Here is a 27,467-nt window from a genome sequence, read left to right on the forward strand (position 1 = left end):
TTTTTGGGGGAAGGGCTGGGGGGGGTAAGAATCATTAAAACAATGCATTTAGAACAGAGAGCTAGGACCTGATGTGAAGGTCAGGAAAGCTGCAACAGCAGTCTCTAATAATTAATAAGAGTCCTCTCACACAGTGGAGAAATTAAGAGAAAAGTGCCCCTCCCTCTGCAAAAACAAAAACAAAAAAACCCCAGCGAAACTAAACAAATAAAAGAGCGAAGGAGGGAAGGAGAGCTTGTATCACGGAAACGTAAAATCACTGACGCTGTAATTGAGAAAAAGAACAGCAACGGGGGAGCTGTGTGTTTGGCCTGGACGACTACTTTCAACAAAATTAAACATTTTACTCAGCTTGTCAAAATAGCTTTCTCCCTCCTAATTCTCATTACATGAAGGTTCGGGAGAATAGGATTACTCTTCCTTTCTCTGAAGATTGTTTTCTCCCTTAACAAAGGACTTAATTTCAAATTGGTGATTCTCTAAAAAGGTATCAGATTGGTGAAATCAAGAGTAATCTGAATTTTCATCTAGAGTAACAAAACAAAGTTTAGCTCATTTTCATACTGGATGAAATCCCTAAATTAAAAGAAAACACTTAGCTACTGCAGATTTTTTAAAAGTCCAAGATCAATAATGGAAATTGACAGTCTAATTAGATGATTGTATATAATGTAGGAACCAAAGCACTGAAATGTGGAATGATTTGGGGATTCCATGAAAGGGAACCAAATCAGATCATGCCCTGTATGGCTATGATGGGGAGTAAATTTCTAAAAGAACTTTTGTTTTTTTTTAAAAAGAATATCTCTAAATACTAGAAAGAAGTCCTCTTCAGGACAGTTCGGTTTGTTTGGAGTACAAGGCCACACAAAGGGCGATTGGTTTACCAGTAGCTTTCCAGCAGGACCTCACTTTGTGTTTTGGAACCTCTTCACTTAAGTCAAGCTAAAAACAAGTTCTTGTAACAGCTGTGCTATTTACATTGTTCTCCTGGTTGTGCCCTGCCCTGGTCTCTGGGAATGAAAGGAAATACACTACAGTAGCAGCTGAGGCTTTCAACTTGCCCCCACATTCCATCCCAAACTCATTCTCTCACCCTCTTCTCAGCCCTTTTCAAAGCAGGTAAGTGAAGCTGTGCAGGAGCTGCAGACAGAGCTCCACTTGCACGAGGAGCTGTGCAATGTGCAGAGGGAGCTGGGGGAGCAGGGGGTGTGGAGGTGCAGGGCTGAAACGGACAGCGAGGCACAGCCAACACCGGCTCGGCTCCCAGTGCACTACCCTCCTGCCTCCAGGCATGCCCTGTTTCCAGAACTGAGCCCGACAAGGACATCACACAGGAAGGGATGGGGCACACTCTGTTTCTAAACACAATAAAACATCCTACTTCAGAGGAGATGGGGGCTGTTTTCTTAGGATAGGGACAAGAAAGAAATGTGGGGTACATTCAGTTTGATCCCTATTAGAATCCTGGCTGAGAAACAATCACTTCTGAGCAAACCATATACCAAGGCACTGTCTTCACCAAAATCTAGTCTATAAATATCAATGCTACATCCATTTCAAAAATTGTTAAAAGATCATTTCAGTATATTATTCCATTAGTTGAGTGATATAATTCTCCCAAGTACCATTCCATCACAGGTTACAGTTTTGGAAACATGCATTCCAGAAGAATAAATGATGACACTGTTATAGGCACCACAACATTTTAAAAGAAAGGCAGACATGATGTCTGCAGCTCTCAGAATTAAGACTGCTAAATCCACACAATTCAGCTTTACAACAACACACACAGTCTTCTGTCACAAATTCTGATTGGAATAAGGCACACACTTCTATTAATTATATTCACTGCTAGATTCAGGGGCCAGAGCTTCATGTAGTTTCTTTATACAGAGGTTTTCAAGTCTATTGTTAGTTCCAATAGTTCCAGTAACATTTGATAATTCAGATTCTTCACCTAAGCATGAACATATGCAAATATACACAGGCAGACATTCTATCTTGCAAAAGAAATAATGTGGAGGCATCACTCCCCTTTGGGAATAATCTTATATGAAATTGTCCATAGTCATTTAGTGTATACATCTGCTTCCATGTAGAGAAGATAAAAACACACAAAAAGGTGAGAGGGTGCGGCTTTAGTGTATTTTCACCCTTCATTTTTTACATCGTTATTACTTTTACTAAGAGGAGACATCACTCATGTATCTCCAATCACAAGAACTGTTGGAAACCACTATGTACAAGGCTCTATACCAGCATTCACATCACTTAGAGAATGATGACATACCAATAAAAAAACTTCTAGGAAAATATTAATCAATGTAGTCCATCTAAACTCAGAAATAATTCACAGTACTCTGATTATTGTAAGCAATTGGACAATCTTTAAGTTGTAATATGGGCCATTATTTTATGCCCTAATATAAAAGTAACAAAACTCTACCTCACTAAGTAAAGAATAAAACTGCTCTATCTCTGAAAAGAGCACCAAAGCATATTTGATGAGTGGCCTAATTAAAAACAAAAACCAGAATCATTCAGCATTCCTCATTGATATGCAGACAGAATGACAAACATTGCTATAAATATTTGCTGGGCCACAAAAAAGTCTGAGGTTGCTTTATGAAACAGGCTAGCAAACTCAGAAAAGTGAGAACTCACTTGGGTGCTATTTCCTACAGAAAGGAAAGTGTTTAACAATGACGAGAACTTTGGCTATTCTTAGGTATCCGTGTACACAGACTAGCAGGGCATTTATAACATATGTGTTTTTCCCCAAAAGGATAACAGATTCATGGTATCTTAGGTTGCATTCTGGGTGAGTGAAAGTAGTTTATTTAAAAACAGTTTTCAGTAAAATAAATCTGTCAGAAAAAAAATTAATCATATTGACCTCTTTGTGAAACCAATACAAATAAAACAAGTCTGAAGTTAGTCTACACTAAAGCTATGCTTGGGCACAGCTTGAGGATAGTCCTTTGTTTTTCCTCCATTTTGGGGCTTTTAAAATATGAATGTTCCCCCTGATACTAACAAACAACAATGATAATGTGACAAGCATGATTTGGGTAGATTTGTTTTCAAAAGATAACCAGCAGAGAATATTTCTAGCGATATAGTCAATACTTTTGCTGTGTGTAGATTGTCCTGGAAAAATAAACCCAAAGATCTCACTTCAGATTTAGAAACTCAATTTTATAGGGAAAAGCAGAATTTAAAAAAAAAAGCAAGCTAGGAAGTACTCACCTCTTCACGTAATTTTATCAACTGCAACATGAATGCACCAAAAAAAAAAAAAAAAAAAAAGATAAAAAGGAAAGAAATGGCAGGAAAGAAAGATCAGTTGTGTGACAGGGTACAGAATTAACATTGACAATTTATCTGTTTACATGTTTAGCATTTAAAAATCACAGACAAACACATTAAAAGAACCTAAACATAGACTACATGCAGAGTTTTTTGAACGAATAAAGATCACTTTCTCACACTGTCACAGTCAACAAAGAGAATAGTGTGAAATTCTCTTTTAAAGTACATCTAAGACACCATCATGAAATAAAGGGGAACGACTTCATAGAAGTCTATATTATAAAGAAAGAAAACAAGTTTACTGTTCCTCTCTTCTAAGAATGTACCACTGAAAAGGTTTTGTATATACAAGTTTTCAGGATGTTTTTCGATTTTGAATCTTGACAACTGATTTCAGATTTTACCTACAAATGAAAATGATTAATAGTTCATGCTTTTGTCCCAATAAGTATTTAAAGGAAACTATCATGTTAGCTAGGGTCATACTTGTACCCACCCCAGTAAAAACACTGCATTAGGAGATAACATTATTTTAATTGAGAATAAAGCATGCCAGGTTAGATACTATTTAGGACAGGGTATCAGAAAATATTTCACTATCCTTAAAATTTTGTTTATATTAGAGTTCATTTCTAGGTGTTTGTTTTGCTTAAAAGGCTACTGTAATCACATGGTGTTTGAAAATTTTTTTTATGTTTATTTTTCAGTTTTCTTCATTTTATAATCTGGGCCATCTCAAAGCAATGAGCTCTCTTACTTCATTTGTACTGCAGTCTGTTTTCACTAAAGTCAGACTCCCAAATCACTCTTGCTAGGAAATTGTCCTAGAACATTTTAATTCTCCTTTGTAGAACATTTTTCTATTTGCCTTAAATATAATAGATAAAGTAAGTCGCTTAACTCTTTAGAAACCAGAAAATGGATATACCATATGTCTGACTCATTCTTTGTGTGTGTAGGTGTGTATGTTTGACAATATTGTACAACACAAATATCATTGTATCATTGAGATGAATGTCACAGCTTCTGCAATGAACAGAAACTGAAACCTGTGTTGTAAGAGACTATAAACCACATTCTAAGTCTGAAATATGCATCCTCAGCAATTCAGGTCTACAACTGATAATTTTTAAACATCCAAATATCTGTAACATCTGTTATAACACTTGACATATGCAGGCCAATAAATTAAACTACTGCTTTGGGAGAAACGTGCTATGAATTGCTCACTATAAGCCTCTCTAAAAGTATCATGTTTGCTATAGCCTGGATTTCTCAATGCTTAATGCTGTTTTTGTCTCCAATTCAAAGAAGGCAGCATACATTCCAGCTTATTCTGTTATTTCATTTGTTATATGAAAAGTATTTCAAGTACAAAAGAATGAGATTTCAAATTGTTATGAATCTCTCATAAAATGGGTACAGCATATATTACATAATGCCTCACAGTGCATTTAGTGAAAACGAAACTTTTAATGTTGTCTTTTCAAAATATACAGGAAGTTGTCATTATTTTTAATTAATACGCTCGCTCATTCTCTCAGCAACCACCCACTGGGTACGAGTAAAGGCCCTCCCTCATCATTTCATGTGCAAAGTGACTCTTCTACCCCAGAAGAGGTAAAATTTTAAACCGAAATACCTGGCCTATATCACATATCGAAATCTTTCTCTCTGCTCTCCGAACATCACGGGAGAAAGAGGCGAACACTAATGCTCAGAAAGAGACGATCTGGGAATTGATCGCAGTTATCTTTTCTTTCTGGGGGCACCATTCATCACTTGACTATGATACTTACAGGGCCAAAGTTTAAAACTACTCCTCTGCGATGGAGACCATTTGGGGCATGCCACCCTGCCATAATCAATGAGTGTTTAAAATGCTCCCCATTTGTTTTTTCAATAGGTTCCAAACAAAAAACGTTCTATCTCGTTTGTGCTGCATGGCTGCTTCCAAGCTCTACGCCGGATTTGCAGCTAAACTAGGTAATGGGAGGGGTTTTAATCTCTATCTTTTTTTTTTTTTTTTTTAGGGCTGAGAGTTTTCATTCAAGTAAACAAAAGATGGTCTATATCTGGAAATTAACAATGCTGCGACGGGACGGAAAGTAGTGGCTTCTCGTTTGGTCGAGTTGCTGGCTCCGCCATGGCGACATGAAAGAGTGCCAGGCCACCATGTTGAGTTATGATAATCAACAGCTTTTTTTGAAACAAAGAGGTCCCCCCCTCAATGCAGAATTTGATACAAGAAGTAATCTGGTCCTTTGTGGGCTGCAAAGAATCTGGTTTGCGCTGGTTTGAACCAGTGGAATCTCTGGTGGGGAAGCCTTCTGGGCGCCTGAAATCAAACCGGCTCTGCGGAGCATGTGCGGCCGCGCGCCTCCGAGTGGGCGCCGCGCCACGTGACCCCGCAACTCCCCAATTTTTTTTTTTTTTTTTTTTTAAAGCTGATAACGCGACTGGCGTCTCTGTCCGCATACAGATAACGAATAAATGCTGAACTCTATTAAACGCCCTTTACACATTATCGTGGGTCGAACACACAATTTTCTGAACTTATGATGACAGTCTATTTATTTTGCTATAAACCCCCAGCACGTAACGAACAGATTTGTGCCTGGTAATGATCTGCTCTGCCAGGGCGATATGAAATGATACCGACCTTCTTTAGATCTTGGGGAATTAAATTGACCGACTTCACCCCCTGCTCTGTGGCTGAAGTTTGACACACTTTATGCACAGCAAGCTCAAATCGGAACTTACGAGAACCTTGTATTAAAAACTAAGCAGTCCTATCTGCTGAATATTGCTTTAGCACAAAAATTTTGGCATGTTTGCAAATATCTTACTCTTTATACATCGTTCTTTGAAACTTCTATTTAGGATTTACTCAAATTTCATTTATTCAGGATTATTCACTGATCAACATAATTTTCATATGGAAACTGAGAGACTATTCGCAAGGTATTGCTTGGAACATTTTATTTGCCCATTATGATACTTGACTATGAAGGGGATGGTTTTTTGTTTTCCTTTTCTGAGAATAGTCTTCATGAAACTAAATCAAGTTAACAACTATCAAGGTTTCCATTCTAAATACAACATCACTATATTTAAAAAACTCAATTCTTTCAAAAACTAAACTGTTGCTGTATGGAAAATGTGATATTTTAAAAGAATAGAAGGATAATGCCTAAGACAGCAGGTCTTGGAAAGCTGATAACCCAAGATTAGTACTCAAATGTGCAAAGTAGGCAGTTTTGTTCCACCTTTGTAAATCAGGGACGAATTATATTTGGTTGTATGAAATGGATATGAATCTGAAATAAATTTATACAAAGCAATTAATTTGAACTGAAATGAAATTGTGTACTATATGAGGGACCTTTCTAATTGTGGTGGAAATGCTTATATATGTAAGTAAATTAATACATTCTATAGTTACTTGGAAGATTATTATTATGTGTATAAACAGTCAGGTTTTAGATGCCTAAAAAAAAAAAAGCATTATAAATGGGCAGAATGAGAAATAATAGGTATGGCATTCACATTTGTTTAAATCACCACAAAAAAGCCACAATAGGGAGGATGTATATACTGCATCAAAAATAACTAAATGGTCAGTACTTAGTTTATTTTGTCTATTTGCAACCTTCCTATGAATTCTTTATTATTTTCGTTTTCTGATCTATGATTTTAAAAACTGACATATTCCAATTTCAATGAAACACGTATTGCTATTTTTTGTCTCATTTTGTTTATTTCCAAGTTTTCTCTGTGTATTAAAAGTCTATAAGCCAGTAAGTTCTGAAAATCAATTTATCAAAAATTAACTTGAAAATAAACTTATTTGTAGGCAGAAAATATTTTCTTATATAAATTATAGGTAAGCCTACCTAGAAAAAACTATCTTCTCTGCCACTCAGCTATAAAAACTAATATGAAGAGCCAACTTAAAATCCTTTCTTCTTTTAAAGAAAGGACTTCTGTTTTAATTCCACAGTCCGAATGAATACTGATACAGAATAAAGAGTTATTCTCAAGTGACCTGTTTAAGGATGTTTTAGTTTGAGGGATTTTAATTCCTATATTATGATAAAGAACCTAAAAGCAAAATTTAATTTCTTCATTATGATATGGAAATTTTTCTAGACCTGGTAACTAAATATCCAAAATGTTGTGTGGTTTCTTTGAACTTTCAAACCTAATTCAAATTTTAGACTGAAAAGTGCACCTAAGTAATAATCTAACAGTTACATACCCATGACTCATTTATCATACTCTATTTATGGAAGTGACAGCTCCTTACGACTAAACTTCAGGTTCTCCAAGCACTTTCAGAATTTGTAAGTTTGATTTATACAAGTCCATGGGAAGTCTCTGTGTAATCACTTAAAAGTGACAGGAATATAATTTGAAAAATTCAGAAAATATGAACTCAATCTATTTTTGTGAAATATTTTTCTTTAGGCATAAAAATCATACCTATATGTATGTAAGACAAATGTTTTAGGCACATAAAATGTCCATTAAGAGAAGTGAACATACTTACAAAAAAAGAGGGATCCCTGTCATAGTGCTACAACACCCATTACAATAAAGGAGTCTGAATAGACAGGAATACCCCTTCCTTTCCTTTCCTTCCCTATTAGGCAATAGTTTCAAATGAGGGAAAGATCTATAGCTTTTTAAAGAACTGACATGAGAACTATGCATTCACATTTTTTGGGAGAAAAAAAGAGAGAATGCTTTGTCTGCTGTAAAGATAGGAAATAAAATTATGATTCACTCCTTCAAGAGCTATAAGCAACCTAAATCTCACTTACACAAGGAAGAAAATATTTTTCTCTCTCATCCTTACATTATTTAATCTATTATGAGCAAAACCTTTTTATCACATCATCCTTTTCTGTTTGATGTGTTCATTTTATTTATTTATTTTCCCTTAGCTATTCTCACATTTCAATCAGGAAAGCTGAAATCCCAAGTCAAATCTTAAAGTGTTTACATGTCTGAACTCAAGCTGATAACATCCAAATAGTGGAGGGGGTGAGATCTTTCAAAACAAACATAATCAGCTCGGTGATTCTCCTTTTTTGGGTGGATGGATAGGGACCTTAATCACATAAGCAACATCCCTGCTTATAATAGTAACATTATAGTAAATAGTAATCTAGATGCAGCACATATAGACCTATAATATTTATTTGAAATGGTAAGTACAATTATTCAATTTTTAAAATGTATATCAATATATTATTTATATTTTACAATCTTATTAAAATTTGGGTTTACTCAATGATTTATGTTCATTTTTAGTTAGGCAGAGTAGAGACCTTTATAATACTTGCCAAAGTAACATTAATAAACATGTTCAGATCTTGCTTCTGAAGTTCCCTATCATTTATTTTCTTTAAAAGTGTCAAAGGGAATCAGTCGCTAGGGTTGTCTGAGACATTTTAAAAATCATCTCTGCATTGAGGTTCATGGAACACTTTTTTAAAGTCAAATATTACCTATATGAATTAATGAAATCTGCAGTATTAATTCAAAAAAAGAAGTGGGACATTAATTGGACTCATGACACTACTGTGTGACCCAATGAGAATTGACAGTCAAATTATAGGCCCTTTTAAGAAGAAATTGTACCTTATTTTTTGCTTATGCAGATCTTAAATTGCAAAACGACTTTTCCTATTATTATTGTTATTATTTGACAGAGGCAGTACCTCTATAGGAGCATCCAAGTTTCACACTGGTTCTTACAATTTGCATTTTATTGAATGTATTTTTAGGAAGCTACACAATAGGAGATTGAGCTGCCCTGTTGAATTTTGAAAGCTTACTTTCATTTGTTTTGCTTCCAGTGTTGATTTAATTATACTGCATTATTATCAAAGCTGCATTGTGTACTTTTTTATTCCTTTTACATGTGTTTGAGGTGAAGACCTTGGCTTTGTCTGCAAACAGTGTGTTTCAAGTTATTCCTTAAGTACTAAATAATAAAGAAAAGAGAAGAAAAGATTTTTTTAAAAGATAGCAGACAGTGATCCCAAGGTAAAGGGTTAAATGTAAGATCTCCAAGAAACATTTTGAAGTTGATTAAGACTCCAGCTTTGCATTAAACAGTGTCCCTTCCACATGAGTTGCTGCTAATACTGTTAAGGAGCAGCTTGAGAGCCCAGTGCTCCAGTGACCTCCTTCACCCTCCAGCCACCCACCGGGCCTTCCTGATTAGCATTCTACCTGGTTCTCGGAGGAATTCCCATCGTCCCCTAGGAGCTCATTGCGTACTTCGTCACTGTAGGCGATCCGTGACCTTTTCTATAAAACAAAACAAAAAGAGAGAGAGCAAGATGAACGTTAGCAAGTAAAGGCTTCGGAGCATTATTGGTATCAAGGCTGATCATCTCAAACCTCGAGAGCCCCCTAATGGAAACCTATTTGCTAAAATTTGCAAACCAAAGTTGTGTAAAGTTCTTGAACTTGAGAAGTTTAATATAAATTAGAAGGGTTTTTCAAATGCCAATAATGAAAGAAAATTACAGTGTAAAGTACTCTATTAATATTCAAAATGGATCAGAACTGCTATATTATTTCATACACAGTTATTCAAATAAGAACACCAAAGCTGAAGGAAATACAGCGATGTAGCTGTATATCTGCAAAACTCACCAGATTGTAATTAAAACAGGGTATATAGGGTTTTTTAATATTGTGGCAGGAAATGGATTTTACAATATAGGTCTTTTAAAATTTCTAATACTAGGATAATATTGTATCTGCATACACACACTAGAATGCTTGGAAAATTGTACATCTATATTTTATTATAGTGATGTTACTAACTAAAAAGAGATTAAATTTAAAAGCCCATCCCATTTCCAAACAGTAATTTAAATGTCTCTAAATCCTCTATAAATAATTGCCTACAGAAAAGTATGGGAGTGTGTGTGTGTGTGTGTATGTGTGTGTGTGTGATAAAACGAATTAAATTTCCCAATCCTTATAAATAAAAGCAAGTAGGCTATGAGTCAACTTTACACAATCCCAGTAAATAAAGACAAGTAGGCTATGAGTCAACATTTCACACACTGAAATTCTGTTTTACAAGAATTCTACCTTTACCTGTAAAGTCAGAGGGACATGTCTGCAAGCAATTCGTGTATTATCTAAATTACACACATTTGGAAAAGCTAAAAGTCTCAGTCAGAATATTTGTTGTGAAGCTACAATGCAATCCTTAGATGCTACTTTGGCGTCACTATTCAGACCCAGATGCAGATTTATAGGCTACTTTGCTGTCTTTTCTGCTTCTGAACTAAGCAAAAACAGTTGATTTAAAAATGGCAGTTAGAAAATGGCAATCTTTTTCTCACTTGGGGTCTAAAGTTTTAAACTTAAAATTTCTTACCTGTCCAACTGTGATCTGAAAAATTATTGCAGTTTGAAAGGATTATCCATAATCCATGAGTTGAAGTCAACAAGATTTTTAATTAGAATTCTAAACTAGTGAATGAGTAACACTGCTTTGCCACACAGAGCTCACATCTTAAACATACACACATATTATATTCGAATTTAAAAGGACTTTCAACAAGAAAAACCAGTAGATTTTAAATCATTTTAAAGTTGCAGCCTTCCTCAGTTGTAGGTCTTATATGAACCACAAAACACAGAAAATTATTTCAGTAACTATTTTCTCAGTTCTCCTAAGAATGATACATAAGATAAAATTAATTTATTACATAGAACAGAAGCCTTAGGGCATTAGGGCTTAACTCTCTGGTAGAACCCAGTTGAAAAGGGCTGAATGGAGTATAGATAAAAATAAATAATAAATTAATAAATCTAGATACCCCTTTATTTTTTTTTAGGGAGGGGGAGCCAGTCTCATGGAGTTCTAAAGGTAGCTTTGGTTAAACTGAGACTAGAACCCTGGGGTCCTGACTCACAGCTCAGTGCTCACTCAATCACACAAAATTTCCTCACCATTTTATTACCCTCTGGATACACTCAGGAAAAAGATGCAAAGAAAATGCAAAATGTTTCAGTATAAAGTAGATGATGGCATCCCATCCCTGCCCTGAGTCTTTACCCCAAGCTTGCCTTCCCTGCTACAAATGTCTATCTTATACCTTGGCAAATGCAATAAGTCTGTAGGTAGATAACTAAAGGCAACGATGTTGCAGAGAGGACAAAGTAGAAAAGTTAAGTCAGCCTGAGGTTAGTAATGGTATCTATATCAAATGTCTCAACAATTCAGGAGTGACACAATTCATTCACTTGTGAACATGCCAGACTTCTTACCACCACAAACAGCATTTAATGAAACCTGCTTCTCTTACTGTATTTACTGAAGCTGCTGTTATTTAGCCATTTCTATTAACTTCACACAGAACTGCACTGAAAAATGTAAGTTACAAGGACAGTATACTTCATGGTCTTACTATAATATTTAGATCAAGCCGAACCTTTCTTTTGCCCACATGGAGATTCCCCCACTACAGTAGTTTCAAACTAGCTAAGCCAAAGTATTTTACAGCATTAAAGGAAATGAGAACCTTTAAACAGGCTGTGGTATCAGAGCTGCCTTTTTAATGATTCATTTCATCACGATGGGGGACTAAAACGTTCCTCAGTGTGCAAGAATATCATACGGAGATTGTTTTTGTTTTTTGTTTTTTTTCACCAAAACACCAACAAATTGGCATAGATTTTTCAATTATATTTTGATTTACTATATTTCTATATATACTAAATATACTACATTATATTTACTATATTTCAAAAGAATTATAACATTACAAGAATGTATCCCTAAATATCTCATCTTGTTTTGGTTAGAATCCATTGCTTTTGAAAACCAGCAATTAAGAGTGTACGCACTCAGCAACAGAGGAGAATGAAGGATTTATCCACAGTTGAAGGGTGGTCCCTATAAATGTCATTCTTTTCCATTGGGATGGTAAAAACTGGTCATTTGGGTAGCTTTCTAGATATAATTACGCAAATGATATGCTGAGTTTACAAATGTTCCCTGATAGGACTGACTTCTGCTCAAGAATGAAAAGATAACTCATTTCGAATATCAGAAATAGTTCCTCATGAAAATTATACAAGCATTGCTGGAAACTGAACTCTTGACACGTGAGCACCATTTTACAAAATTTTTCTAAAAATCAAGACTTTCTTTTATTAAGAATGATATTTAAATGCCAGGCATTGGTATTTTCTCCTAATTTTTTATGGTTTGGAATTTTAAGTAAGCTGGCTGTAATCAACCATAATTTAGCCTGCAGGATCATCATTAAACTAATTGAATTCCCAAAGATGTAAATTCCTTTCAGTGACAAACTGCTTATTTCATGGGTAATTTTCCTCCAAAAATCAATAAATTATTTCACCTTTTATGGAACTTTTAAAAATCTCACTCTACATTACCAAGTACTATGCCATACTTTAATCAGGAAGATTCAAAGTTAATGAAACTAAAACGTATCTTGTATCTTGATAAACTAACTAAAATAATTTTACTTTATTATCAACTGTATAAAATCTGTACTTTAGCCAAATGCAAGCATGAGAATTTGAGCTGAAAATGTCACACACTCAGCTACAGTTTGAAGGAACCCAATTCATAATGCATTTTATAAATAGTTAATGACTTCTATACATAAGCTAACCAGGCAAATCAAGAAATTGTCAACATTTTTAGTCTTAGTTGTCAGTTACGACTGTCTACTGGTGCTTTATATGTGGCTTCTGGAGAAGACAGAAGCTCTATGCAGTTTGTAATCTATTGCAATTTTGAGTCTGTAGCATAAGGGTGGAAAAGCTTCAGCTGACAATAGTTGCCACACACACACATACACACAATGTTAAATACAAGCATTCCTCACTTTCAGTTGTGTGTGTATAAAGCTTATTCCTTCTAACTTATACACTTGGGTGAACTGGTCACAAATGGACAGAAAAAGCTACAGACCATATATAAACTATAAAAAAATATGACAAATTAACAAGTCACTGTTATCCCAAGGAAGTTAGAGGAACTAAGTTTCGGTGGGCATTTTAAACTGATGACAAAAGTGAGTCTTTGGTTTTGAAAGTGAGACTTTCAGATTCCAAGCGGTTTTCACTTGGTTTATGAACAGAACTTCTGCATACTGACTGGCAGATTTCCTTAAAGCCAAGTTCAAACAAATACCCTTGCTCAGTTCTATCTGGCAATTTGGCGTAGAACAATCTATCTACTTGACCCAAGCCTTAAACATTTCCCAACTGAACTGAATATATTCCTGGACAGGCACTGCTAAACTAGAAACAAAATGAAAATTAACTTAGCTTAAACTAATTAAGAACTGTGATCTGTGATCCCACCTCCTGTGTGATTCTACATGTGAAACAGGGTATACATAACCAGAATGAGGATTCTACGGCCTGCCACTAGCAGAAGCATAACAATGAAGGTGGTTTATTACTAAAGTGTATATGAGAATTTAATTTCCAAGGAGTGCACATGGCAAAGCAATTGCTTAAATTGCCTCACCTGGGAATTTAATACAATGTTATCATCAGACCAGCCACATTGTAAATAGATTTATAATGCTTTCCATGTGCTGCACTCTGTTGCATATGAATTAAGTAATGATCTGGTATTACAATAAAATCAGCTAGTTCCCACACCTGGCAGACAGGATATTTCACTAAATTAATACCCATACAGCTACATCACAAGGCATGGGAGCGGAAACTATCTCCAAGGCATTCGGCCTGAGTTTTCCATGGGAGGCAAACACTCCATGGTTATGTACAATGTCACTATGTTGAATGGGCTGCTCAAGACAATCTGTTTCTAACATCTGTATCACAAAATTAAGACTTTCTCATTCCCATTCAGTTTTGGCCTAATTTTCTTCATTCAGTGCTTTAATTACTAATCAGCAATCCACAACATTCACAAACCTGAAGAAAGGCCTTTATTCTAATCTATGTGCTGCAGACAGCCAAATAATTGATACAAAGTGCAGTATGGTTTTGGTAAGTAATGAAAGAACAGCTTGTCCTACTTCCTAATCAAATTGGTCTATAGAAGAAATGGTTAATAGATTTCTCCATAGGTCTAAAACAAATTACCCAGTCTGGCCAGACTTTTCCATTGCTTCTACCATGTCTTTCAGTCTCCATATATTTAATAATGCTCAAGGTTACCAGGTGATACATCTATTAAAAACTGTTATGCTTTCATAGCCAAAGAATTTAACTGCTCTAAAGAATTTAACTGCTCCTGTTATAATTAACACTTTGGGATATCTACAGAATACCGTGAAATTATATTTATTAGCTAGTCATATAATTGCTGGCATTCATTTCTTACCTAATTTTATCTGGTTCTAATTAAATAATATCATACTTCTGTAATGCCCAGATGGCATTTTCTAAAATGCACCTATCTGTGGCACAAAGCATTCCATATTTAACCTCACTTCTATTACTCCATGGCCAATTTAACTTTTCATCCACACTCCACAATTGACACAGGACTTAAAAAGGCTCATCACTCCAGGACAGGACATTTAAATTTTGGAGAAAATAAAAAGGAATTTGTGAAATTTTGTTTATCACAGTGTTCTCTGTGCTACATTAATTTCTAGCAACAAGCGATTTAAGATTAAAACATGCCATACTACATGATTTAGGCAAAGGCAAAGTAAAGTATCAGACAAATGTCTGATTCCTGAAAAGCTGCTGGGATGAAAAGGCACAGGCACAGGCGCTGAGTGAAGAGAACACAGATAACACTCCAGTGATCTTGGTCAAATTATGTTTTCTGAATCTTTAAGAGAGTGTTGATAATATTTATTTCCCAGGGCTGTTGTGAGGATTTAAATATTATAAACAAGTGGAAACCTATCTATAATACCTTGGATGTGATCACCCTGCAAAGGGTGTTCAACTAAATATTAGTTAATAATACTGGAAAGCATCCAATAAAACCAGTACACATATAAGGCCGAGAGTACACATTAGTGCATCTTTCCTAGAAAGAGATTTGCCAACATATACCAAGAGTAGCTTTAAAAAGTTCTTATTATTTAACCCAGTAATTCCACTACACTGTTTTGCTCAATTTCCTATTTTTGCTTCTACAATTTTTGGAAGATTTTTAATGGTAAAAACTTTATTGCATTTCTTTAACGATATCAGAGGAATTAAGTTCCAATATGTTTCTTCTAAGTAATCATTTCACTAAACATGGCTTACTCTTGCTCAAGGGACTCTTGAGAGTTAAAGGTCAAGCTCATTCACTGGAAAGTGCACATGCCACATGTCACCAATACTGCAGTGTTAATAAAGGGAAAACACACTTTCTATCTATCATAAACTCATGGCCAATGGACCATATGCAAGCCACCAGAGAGAAAATATAACATGCCCGGCTGCTAGGCTACCAACAGTTGGAAAAACAGGTTAGCGTGAGAACAGTGAAATAACCCATTGTTCTTGAGCATGTAATACAGGAAAGAGATATTTAACATTTTTTTGGAAAAAATTTTAAATACTAATGTCTTTGTATTATAATCACTCTCCTTGATTATTTCTGTGTGTACTTTCAAAAACACAGTACATGTTTGAAAAGGATGTTCATATTTTTGGCTGCAAATAAGGTAAATTATACCACATTTTCTCTTAACTTTGCTTTTTAATTAAGCTATCATGTCACATGTGAACACATGCATATGATGAGGATACACACACACACTCACACAAAACCATATGCAACCCATATGGAATAGTAACTCTATTTGTGCTCACAATGCTAGAAGAGACTTTTATTTATACGAGGAAATCCAACCACACTGCTGCTACATCATTTAATGATTTGTAAAACAGAGAGCCCTGAAATCATGTAACTGCACTTCTTCATTTCCTTCTCCAGCATTTTTAACTTAAGCCTGAAATTTAAGTTTAGCATTAGTGTTTCAAAATGCAACTTGAGTTAGTTAGTATCATGGCCCTACTTGCTTGAATATGCTCATATTTATGATTTGACACTGCTATTGAACACAGTGTGGCTATGTCTTAAATCATGTTAGCTTGTCAATCAATAATTAAGTTACTTCATTCAGAAAATCAGCTCATGATAGAATGCCCAGATGTTGTCCACATCTGGAATAGAGTAAGTATGCAGCGGAGAAAATCTAATTCTTTAAAGTCTTTCTGAATACAAAATAAAAAGAACCGTATAGACTGTATTTGAAATAATCAGAACGCTAAAATGTTCACTGTTTTTTTTTGAAAATGATATACACTCTCACTGGAAAATGATACTCTGATAAACAAATACTATGGAATAAGTAGTTCATTTGTATTTTTAAAAGAACTACTAAATAAAGTATATACACGTATGCAATTAAGTTGTATCGATGTGTTCCTATGTAATCTGCCTATCATTAGGGAGAAAAAGTGATCATTCATTAAAAATCTATCAATGGCCATAATTTCAAGTGATCTAGATATCCAAGAACAAATGATCCCGAGGATTCTGTGTAACTGACACATAGTAGGTATTACACACATTTAGTAACACGTAAGTGACAGAACCTTTTAGTTGACAGTGGTGACATGAGGCATCACCTAAACCACCCTACACATTTAGAGTTGAGAAGTTCTAAGCCACATGGGTGGGCTACCAAAGGCCACACAGTTAGGAAAGACCCAGGCAGAACGAGGACAGCATCCCTTTCCCAAAGCCAGCGCTCCTGTCACTGTACCAGAGCACCAGCAAAGGCTGGGTTGCCTCGTGACTCCTTCCTCTAGGCAAAGTTGGCTGCACCATTCACCTGGCTCTACGAAGTGAGCATCATTTGACTGGTCTGTAGATTTTGTTTGTCACCCTGCTCCGAAATAAACAAACAAAAACCAAACCTTTGCTTATACATGATTGGCAACATCTAGAATATTGATGATAAATTTGAAAGTTCAAGGGTGACAAATGCTTAAGGTAGAATGTTTTATTTGTCTGATCTCAGAGGGTGAGTCACAACCACACCTATGGGTGTAACTAGATAGGTTTCAAGATTAATCTTCAAAGGCTACACCACAAAGCAACAATAACTTACCCACAGGGCAGGCAAGGAGCCTCACTGGTGATGAAGACGTAAGAACTGCCTGCTAACCCTGGGATCGGGCTCCCTACGCGGTCCCTCTCCAGTTCTAGATTGGAAGCAGCCACCTCACAGGCAAAACATTTTTATAATACATTTTTCCTGGAACTTACTTTTAGAGCCATGTTGTGACAGATTCTTTATTATAAAATATGCTGTGTTCTAGTGAGGTTACAGTACTCATAATGCAGAGATGTACAATATGCTTTTTACGGCTTTATGAATACAGCCAATAAAACTATGATGCTGAGGCAAGTAAACAAAATTCTTTTAGTCCAAATTCTCTATGAAAACATTTTGAAGATTACTTCTAAACCAAGGTGACCCAAAACTATTAAATATAATAAGTCAAATATAAATATTCATACCTGATTCATAAACAACATGCTCTTGCTAAAAATGTATCCATTTTCTGTTGAATAGAATAAGTTACTGCCTAGTCAGGGGCTTTGCTTCATCAATTCACTGTTCTTTCTCTTGTATCTTCAATGTGGCACTCTTTTCTTTAAGAATATACACGTTTCAGTGCACCCTAGATTTATATATTTTTTAAAGTTTTTTACTCTACAATACTCTCCCCAACTAATGCCCAACCTCTCTTTATCCTTCTCTTCCTAGCCAAGCTTCTTGAGAGAAGATTCTACAAACACTAACTCCCCTTATTCATGTCCCAGACACTTATCAACTTAAGTGTCTTTCTACCTTGCCACAGGACTCCCCGGGATCACCAATGGCTTCCCAATTGTCAAAATTGTTGGCCATTTTTAAAAAATAAGCTTTCAATTTTAAAATATTATAGAGTCACAGAAAAGTTGCAAAGAGTACATAGTTCCCATATAACCCCCACACAGTTGCCCATTATTAACATCTTACATTAATATGGTACGTTTGTCACAATTAATTAATCAATCGCTCATTATTATACATCATTACTAACTGAAGTCCACACTTTTTTCAGGTTTCCTTAATACCTAATATCCTTTTTCTGTCCTACGATTCCACATTACATTTAGTAGTCATATCTCCTTAGGTTGCTCTTGGCTGTGATAATATCTCAGACTTTTCTTCGATAACCTGGACCGTTTTGAAGAGTACTGGTCAGGTTGTTTTGTAGAATGTCTCTCAATTGGGATTTATCTGAAGTTTTTCTTATGACTAGACTGGGGTTATATGTTTTGGGGAGGAAGACGACAGAGGTAAAGTGCTATTTTCATCACAACATTTCAAAGGTATACACTAGCAACATGACTTCGTCACTGTGGATGTTGACCATAGTCACCTGGCTGAAGTAGTGTCTGTCAGTTTCCTCCCCGGTAAAGCTACTCTTTCCCCTTCCCACGCTGTACTCACTGTGCACAACCCACGTTTGTGGAATGGGGAATGATGCTCCATGTCCTCAAGGGAGGAGAATCTACATATGTTACTTGGCATTCCCCTGCATGGGAGATCTGTCTATTTCATCAGTACTCAATCATACACACCTAGAAATTATCCCACTCTCTCTCTTACTCCCCACATCCCCACAATCAACAAGACCTATGGATGAGACTCCTATTTTTCAGAACATCTATGATTGGAGCCCTTGGCCATATTTCCAGGATGTCTGTTTCTTTATGCACTAGTCTCAATTCTTCCTCATAACTGTTGTTATACATATTTCATCCCTCTTTTTATACATGAATTATATCTGAGAGATACTTGTATGGAAAGACTGGCACATTTTTAGGCAGAGGTAAGCCAACAGGTACAAATTCTCAGCTCCTCATCTTGGGGAGTAAAGGAGACCCCTTCAACCTTCCCTCTAGCAAAATATCAAAGCTATAGAAGAATCAGTGTCTAAAGATATAACGTATTTCAGAATAGGCATGTTAAAATAGAAAGCAAATTCATCCGATAAAAGCCAACATACTATGGGAAAATGCTAAGCAACAGACTTCTCTCCAACTTTATAAGTCAATACATTTCTCTTTAATTTCACATACAGGCATCTCTCGTATCAGCTGGCTTATTGTTCTCTAAGTTAGATAGTCCCATCTTTTATTAGGTAGAAGCTAAAAGACCACCCTTTCAAACGAGACGGGTGCATGCATATTTCTTCTTTGTCTGATTTGTGGACCTGAGGAATATGGATTACTTCTGTTATCTGCACGGAGAAGCTCTGCTACAAGCCTGGCATTCAGTTTGCTTTTATCTCTGAGACCCCAAATTGCACCGTTAGGCAACAGAGGGCACTTATCTAGATTGAGCTGTCATACAAATAGATTTTTGTCAGCCATTCAATTTGTATTGGGGAACACGCCAACAAAAACAAAACATGGCAATTTAGAACAACAAACCTATCCTCTACTGACAGGAACAAATTGCTGTATTTCAAATGAATAAGAATTACTATAGATCGCACATCCTGCGTGGTGGTGTTATGGAAAGAAAACTATTCTGGGAACTAATTTTGTCTAGTTTTTCTGGCAGAGGTCTAACAGAAAGGAAGCAAGTAGTATGGTTAATAGCAATAAACACATAAGAAAAAAGCCACTAACAGACAGGAATTATATGTTACCAGAGAGAATAAGGCTTTCTAACAAAATTCCAAGTCCACATTCAGTGACTGTGTGGAGAAGGTGACACCATGCTGAATTTCGAGTTTGTTTTCTGATCTGTAGTCCTCCCAGGACCACAGGAGCACCTCTGCCCACAAACAGTCCATCTGAGTGATGAGACCATCGCTCTCCCTGAGCCTAAACCGATTCTGGCTCCTTGTCTTCAACATTCACAAAGAACAATCGAAAACTTGAGAGAACTGACCTCATCACAGTTACACCTACGCTCTTCCATATCTCAGACTGACAAAATATCCAGAGTTGATCTATTCAAGGTTGGCGTTAGTCATAAGCATTAAAGATGCCGATCAGTTACATCGGTAAAAATTCGGTAATACATTTCTCCTTCCCTATTGTTTTTGTTTGACTGGAATCCCATTCCCTTTTCTATCAGCAGCAGTTCATTCTGGAACTTATGTAGCTGCTCCTTCGATGGAATCCAGTCTTGGACTTGTGGAATCAGAAACTGCTGCAAGGGAAATATGCAAATATGCAAATCACCCCTGCGAATCCACATCAAACTGACACGGGAAAGAAACAAACTTAAAGGTCAAAAACTTCCACTGAACCCTTGAAATTTTACTAAACAGAAATTTAACTAGTTCAATTATTCAAATGCAAATATTTACATTTTGAAAATGAGTTTTTTTTCCGGTTAAAATTATGTAACAAGAATTCAGCACCTTACAAATTTCTGTGCTAGGTCAAATGGTGAAGCTATGATATTATGTGTTGTTGTAACAGGGGCTTTATGTAAAGACCTGAGACTTTATTAAAGGGCAATCTAAAAAATATATATACTCTAAATACAAGGCATGAAAAGGACCTCATGAACAGCAGCTAAAATAGATAAGAGGATAAAAACAAGGTAAAATAAATGCTTCTAGTTGCCTCTATATGCTGGCAAATAACAGAGCTTATCTGAGAAAAATTATTTTTACTTTGAAGAAAGTTATAAAATCACATTACTTGAAAAACTTGAACAGGTGCATGACGTATACAACTTACTTTCAAATGGCTTACAAAAATATATGCATATACAGGTAGAGAGAAAAAAGATCAATAGAGAAGGCATACATAAATGATAAAGCAAAAAGAAATGTTAATAGGTAAATCTAGGTAAATAATATATGTATGTTCTTTTAACTATTCTTCAAGCTTTTCTGAAAACTTGAAATTATTTCCAAATAAAAAGTGTAAAATAATTAAAAAGTGTGGAAAAGATTATTGGGAGAAGGAAGTACAGGTTTCTGGTAAATTAATACTCTACAACCAGCTAATATCTGACATTAGCTAAATGTCAAAACAAATCCTTGGTTAGATCCACAATAGTTAATGTTAAACAAAAATATGAGAACATTACTCCTTTCAAATTCAGACAATTTAAACTGTTCATTTTTACTATATAAGATGGGGTTTTCCTTTTTTTTTTTCAGTAAAATACAGGATTTTATTTGCACTTTTAAATGAGCAACATAATTATCTTTTGTAGTTCAGCTATCAGAATGGACTCCAAGTAGTCCGGAGAAGTTCAAAGACATCCATTCAAAACAACAGCACATTATCGGCCTCTACAACAGTTCGGCAGTACAGCACGTCTTCCTCTCCTTCGTTTCATTCCAAATTTAATGTTTCGAGGGCAATCATTCTAAATTAGATTGTTTAACAGGTAATACATTAGTATTATTATTGACAAAAGCACCTAGAGGAACCGACTGCAAACCACGTCGGAGTGCTTTGCACCAGCGGAAGAGCTTTGACCACACTCTTGGGTCATTCTCCAATGCTCCCGAAGAGAATACACACTTGCAGGTAGTCAGACATGTGCCTACTACACTTTGACTTGATTTGGCAACCAAGGTACTGCTGATCTGTCTAACTTTGACTCTGATAGCCCTGGACAGGGACTGAATGTAATTCTCTTCTCTGAAAAGAACACAGCCAATTTGGGCACTCTATAAATATGCGATACTAATAGAACCTTAGGGCGAGAAGGGACCTTGAGAGTCCTCTAGTGTGCCTCACTCCCTTACATCATCGCACACTGCATGTGTCTTATAAAGACCTCAGGAAGGAGGTTCCGTAGCCTTCACAAATGAGGTTTGCCAACAGCCACTGGTTACTGTCAGAAAGTATTTCCCTAAATGAAGTGGCAATCTGTGGTACTATAGTTACATATACAGTGGAGACCAACAACGGCTACTGACCGTACTTGGCAAAACGGTTCTTTACAAAGTTGAAGACACTTGACAGCTCCACAACTTTCCATCCTGGGAAAATGGTCCCAGGACCTTTCTTCTCCTGTTTAATTTTCCAAGACTTAATCTGAGCGAGCCGGCCCCGAGTTTATCTGAATTGTCTTTAGGCATGGGAGCCCCCAGCTGCACTCAGAGATGGGTATCAGTAGCTTCTGCCAGAGCCTAACATAAATCAAACTAGACCCAATCTTATTCATGGTATGTAAAGTTGCGGTTACTCCTTTTTCTGTTCATTCTTATTTCTGATCTGAACACTTTTTTTTTTCTTTATTGATTTTAGAGAGAAAGGAAGGGAAAGAGAGAGAGAGAGAGAGAGAGAGAGAGAGAGAGAGAGAGAGAGAGAGAAACATCGATGAGAGAGAACATCGATTGGCTGCCTCCTGCATGCCCCCCACTGGGGATCAGGCCCACAACCTGGGCATGTGCTCTGACCGGGAATCGAACTGGTGATCTCTTGGTGCATGGGTGGACACTCAACCACTGAGCCACACTGGCCGGGCTGAACACATTTAAAAAAATATATATGTTTTTATTGATTTTTGAGAGAGAGGAAGGGAGAGACAGATAGAAACATCAATGTGAGAAACATCTGTCGGCTGCCTCCTGCAGGCCCCCTACCGGGGGTCAAGCCCACAACCTGGGCATGTGCCCTGACCAGGAATTGAACTAGGACCTCTCAGTCCATGGGTCAATGCTCAATTCACTGAGCCACATTGGCAGGGCAGGGCTCAACACATTTAATATTAATTACATATATACTTTAATTTTTTAGTTTTGGGGCTAGTTTCTGCTACTCTGATTTTCCTGTCCTTTGAGGAAACTATGATAAATCAGAAAGGTCTCCAATTTGAGCACCTGATTAGCTTGGATCCAAATCCTAGCTTTGTCCTTTTCTAATTGTAATTAAAAAGCAAGTTTTTGAACCCCTACGTACCTCAGGTCGAGCCAAGGTAAAGTTTACAAAAGCAGTTAGTATAGTGTTGAACACATACTAGGAATTAAAGAAAAATAACTGCTCTGATAATAATAATAATTATTATTGAGAGTGTCAGCAAGTCTATTCCTCTGGCACATAAAACTCCGGGCTTGCCCCTCAGCACATTACTGTAAGGTGGTCCTACATGTTACCCAACACAGGTGCTCAGTTCTGCTCCCAGTTATCACCCAGCTCCTGACCGCAAAGACCAGGTGGACTTTCCATTCTGGCCCCTCCTGGCTCTTGGGACTCAATATTACCTCCCATTATTGGTCTTTTTCCTTTGACCCTTAGTATGTGTATCTGAACTTGATTTTCTACTTTGAACCCCAGTGTTTTTGTGAGGATTTAGGGTGCCATTCATCTTTCTGCTCTGTCTCTAGAAGAGAAAATACTTGTATATATTATCCCAAACTCTGAAAAGAATTTGGCCAGTAATACAACATAAAAGCTTCAGAGATAATGTACTTGGTTATCAGCACATTATTTAATAGTATGAATTAAACTAGGATTCAAATCCCAGCTTTGCTATTTATTATCTACATGGTTGCATAAGAGTGTCTGACCTTTCTGAGTCTCAGTCTGCATATCTGCATAAGGGAAATAAAAATGCTCACTGTGTTGTGAGGATTAAATGAGACTTACAATACAAACACAGCTCCATAAGTTAACAGGCTCCCTCTAAGTCATCATTTTCTTCTCCTCCTAACCCTCTGGGTTGGGTAGGTGGGTGAGGGACAAGGACACATATACTCTGAATTCTCTATTCTGGCAAAACTAGAAAACAGATATTATTCACAGATCCCAAAATATGTGCAGAGGTGTCCAGAAGCAGCTGGCATCGTGCAGAGCCACTTGGTAGAAGGTGACAACGTGCATGAAGGATGACAACAGGACTCAATAATAGCTGAGCTCAAAAAGTGCTGGCCAAACACACTTCCTGAAGGTGAGGGCCTCATTCCGAAGCACAAGCTCTCTGTGCTTCACTGCAAACAACGATGTGGGAACTGGTGGAAGCAGGCTGCTGGCAGAAGTCCTCCCGGACACAGTCTGTTCTGAGAAGCAGAGGAGGCAGGGCTACGTAAAGAATAACACAGGGCTTCTGATTCCTGAAGAATGCAGAACGTCACAAGAGAACACTGCTTCTACCTTAACAAACAGGGTGAGCTGGAAAACCTACACAATCATAACTCTAAAACCTATTAGAGAGCTGATGGCACAAAGACATCTAATGAAGTACATTCAGAAAGTCATGAGCCTTTTATTTATTTATGTATTGTAAAGTTTTTGTATTGATTTTTTTAGAAAGAGAGGAAGGGAGAGGGAGAGAGAGAGAAACAATGATATGAGAGCAAACATGGATCAGCTGCCTCCTGCATGTCCCCTACTAGGGATCGAGCTCACAACTTGGGCATGTACCCATGGGAATCGAACAGGCAAACTTTTGGTGCGTGGGACGATGCCCAATCAACAAAACCACACTGGCTAGGACAAAATCATGAGCCTTTTATATCAGAGAACAGATCCATGGCTGGTCTCACTCTTAGAGGAGCAGAAGGAACCTCTACAGACATAGGTAAAAAGAAACCATCCAAACTTCTAACACACTTTTCAGGGCTACATCAGGGCTGGCATAACAGGTTAGGATTTCAAGGAATCTGAGTCAGAGCGTGAGATCCAGGGTCTGTCTACCAATGCTTCCTATGGGTCATCACTGAGTGCTCAGGACATGGTAGATTGCTGGGAGAGATGTTTCCTTGGGTTACACAAGACCTCTCCCAATTCCAAGGCAGCTAGGCCTCTGAAGGTGGGGTCCAAGGTTTCAGTGTTAAGAGAAGCCCATGCTAAGCCTTCTGAGATCGTGGCTACTGCAGGCCAGGGATGGAGAAAGAGAGCTGACAGAGACCTCCCTGAGGCATTGCAAAAGTTCAGCCGCCAGAAGTTGTAATGGGAGAGGGGACTAGGAATCCGGAGAGAAGATCCTGAGGTACTCTGCACCTTCAAACAGTGTGAGGCACTGCCCTTCTGAGGCAGTTGGCGCAGTGGGCCGGAAGAACTCTCCCGAGATACAGAAAGCCAGGAGCAAGACTGCAGAGCAGGGAGAACAGGCTCAAAACTAGCAGCGGGCTGCAAAGCGATCGCGATGTCCCACAAATGAAAAGGCTGGTGCTCAGCTGGAGGCAGAAAGAAGCACTCTGGAAACTCACCAGTGTTCATAGCTCAGACACCACTGAAGGAAAATCCTAACTCCAGCCTCAAAACATCTGAATTAACCGGGCTGTAAAACAAAGCCCACACACAACCCAACTAAATGTCAGATTGATTTGGCCATTGATTGATTTGTTTATTTGTTCTTTTTTTTCCCGATAAAATTTTATTTATTTCACTCTCTAATGCTCGTTCACATAAAATATCTAGCATATAATAAAAAATTACAACACATAAAGAATACAAAAAAATGTGACCCATGGTCGAGGAAGTATACTACGATGATCCATATACTGGAATTGTCGCTTAGGGACTTTAACATAACATCATCGAAAGGCTAAAGAATATGGCAGAAAAAAAAATGAACAATAAAGAAATGAAGAAATTTAATAGAGAAAGAGAGACTATAAAAATAAATCAAACAGAAATGATAGTACAAAAAATGTGGCTAAAATATGGTATCAGTAAAGGGACTTGAGAGCAGACTGGGAACACCAACGGAAAGCATCTGTAACCTTAGAAAATATCAATGGAAGGCACCCAAACTGGTAAACACAAAGATATAAAAAAGTGAAGAAAGAAAAGCATCCAAGAACTGTAAAATAATATTAAGTGATTCAATATATTTGTAGTTTCAGTCAAAGAAGGAAGAGAGAGGAATGGGGCAGAAGAAATATTTAAGTAAATAATGACTGAAGCTTTATAAAGCTGATGAAAAAGATCATCCTATAGGTCCAGGAAACTCAGTGAGTCACAAGCAGGTTCACACCTGCTGTAACCACACCTAGCTGAAACATAATTAAACTGTCTGCTGAAACACAAAGATAAATAGCAATTCTGAAAAGCAGCCAGAGGATAAAAGAACATTTACATATAGAGGGTAAAAATAACATAAATGACAGCTGACCTCACCAGAAACAATGGAGGCCAGAAGACAATGACAGTACACCTTTAAAGTACAGAGAAGGGTAGTGGGCGGAGACCTGCCAAACTAAAAGTCAATATCCAGTAGAAATTTAATTGTAAAATAATAGTGATGATTAATATAATATTGTATACTAACTATGCTTAAATAAAAAGAAATTTTTAAAGGATGGTGAAATAAATCGAGACATTACTTTTAGTTAGGCAAAGCCTGATGGAATTGATCTCCAGCACATCTTCCCCACTGGACATGCTAAAATGAGTTCTTAAGACTGAAGAGAAATAATATCAAAGGAAATTGTGATCTGCATGAAAGAGAAAAGAGCTTCAATATAGGTAAATAACTGGGTACATATAAAAGAACTTTTCTAAGTATGAGTAATGAGGTTCCCAGCATATGTGGAAATGAAATATAAAACGAAAAGAGTCAAAGGGTGAAAGGCAGGTGAATGGAATTCTACTGTTTGAAGGCTAAAGCTGACTGTAATAATTAAAGATACACATTGTACTTTGTTATAGAAGTCACTAAAAAACAACAAAGAGGTATAATTTAAAATTTAATACAGAAGGTAGAACATAATATTAATAATTATGTGATTTACTCAAAAGAAGGCAAGAATTAAGAACCAAATGGACAAAGAAAAAGCACATCACATGTTACATATATGTCAAGTATACCTCAATAAAGCCCATTTAAAAAATAAAAAGTAACTACTAACATAGCAATTACCTAACATTTTGCTGAAAATACTAGCAAACATAATTAGGCCAATAAAATAAGTTAGAAGTATAAAATTGAAAAGGAAGAGAAAAAAACCCATTACTACTTACAGATGATATAATTATATATCTCAAAAATACAAGAGAATAAACTAAAAATTGCAAACAAGTGAATTTAATGAGGTAGTATGCTGTAAAATTAAAATATAGAAATCAATTCATATATACAAACAACAACCACTTAGAAGATATAATGGAAGAAAAGTTCCCATTAAGGGAAAGAAATAAAAGATAAAAC

General features: G+C 36.6%; 1 protein-coding gene across 13 annotated transcripts in view; it reads right to left on the reverse strand.

The window, feature by feature from the left end:
* The window catches only part of VTI1A (vesicle transport through interaction with t-SNAREs 1A), a 331,254-nt gene that overhangs the window by 250,028 nt on the left and 53,759 nt on the right, over nucleotides 1–27,467 (reverse strand). For 11 of the 13 annotated variants that reach the window (XM_036265627.1, XM_036265634.1, XM_036265631.1 and 8 more), the window contains exons 4-5: nucleotides 9,562–9,639; nucleotides 3,253–3,273 (exon numbers count right to left, since the gene is read on the reverse strand). In XM_036265627.1, the coding sequence (XP_036121520.1) occupies nucleotides 3,253–3,273; nucleotides 9,562–9,639 (99 nt within the window). The remainder of the gene's footprint in view (nucleotides 1–3,252; nucleotides 3,274–9,561; nucleotides 9,640–27,467) is intronic. The other 2 variants (XM_036265630.1, XM_036265623.1) reach the window with 1 other exon arrangement.

Source organism: Molossus molossus, unplaced genomic scaffold, assembly GCF_014108415.1.
Source record: "Molossus molossus isolate mMolMol1 unplaced genomic scaffold, mMolMol1.p scaffold_m16_p_17, whole genome shotgun sequence".
Classification (NCBI taxonomy): domain Eukaryota; kingdom Metazoa; phylum Chordata; class Mammalia; order Chiroptera; family Molossidae; genus Molossus; species Molossus molossus.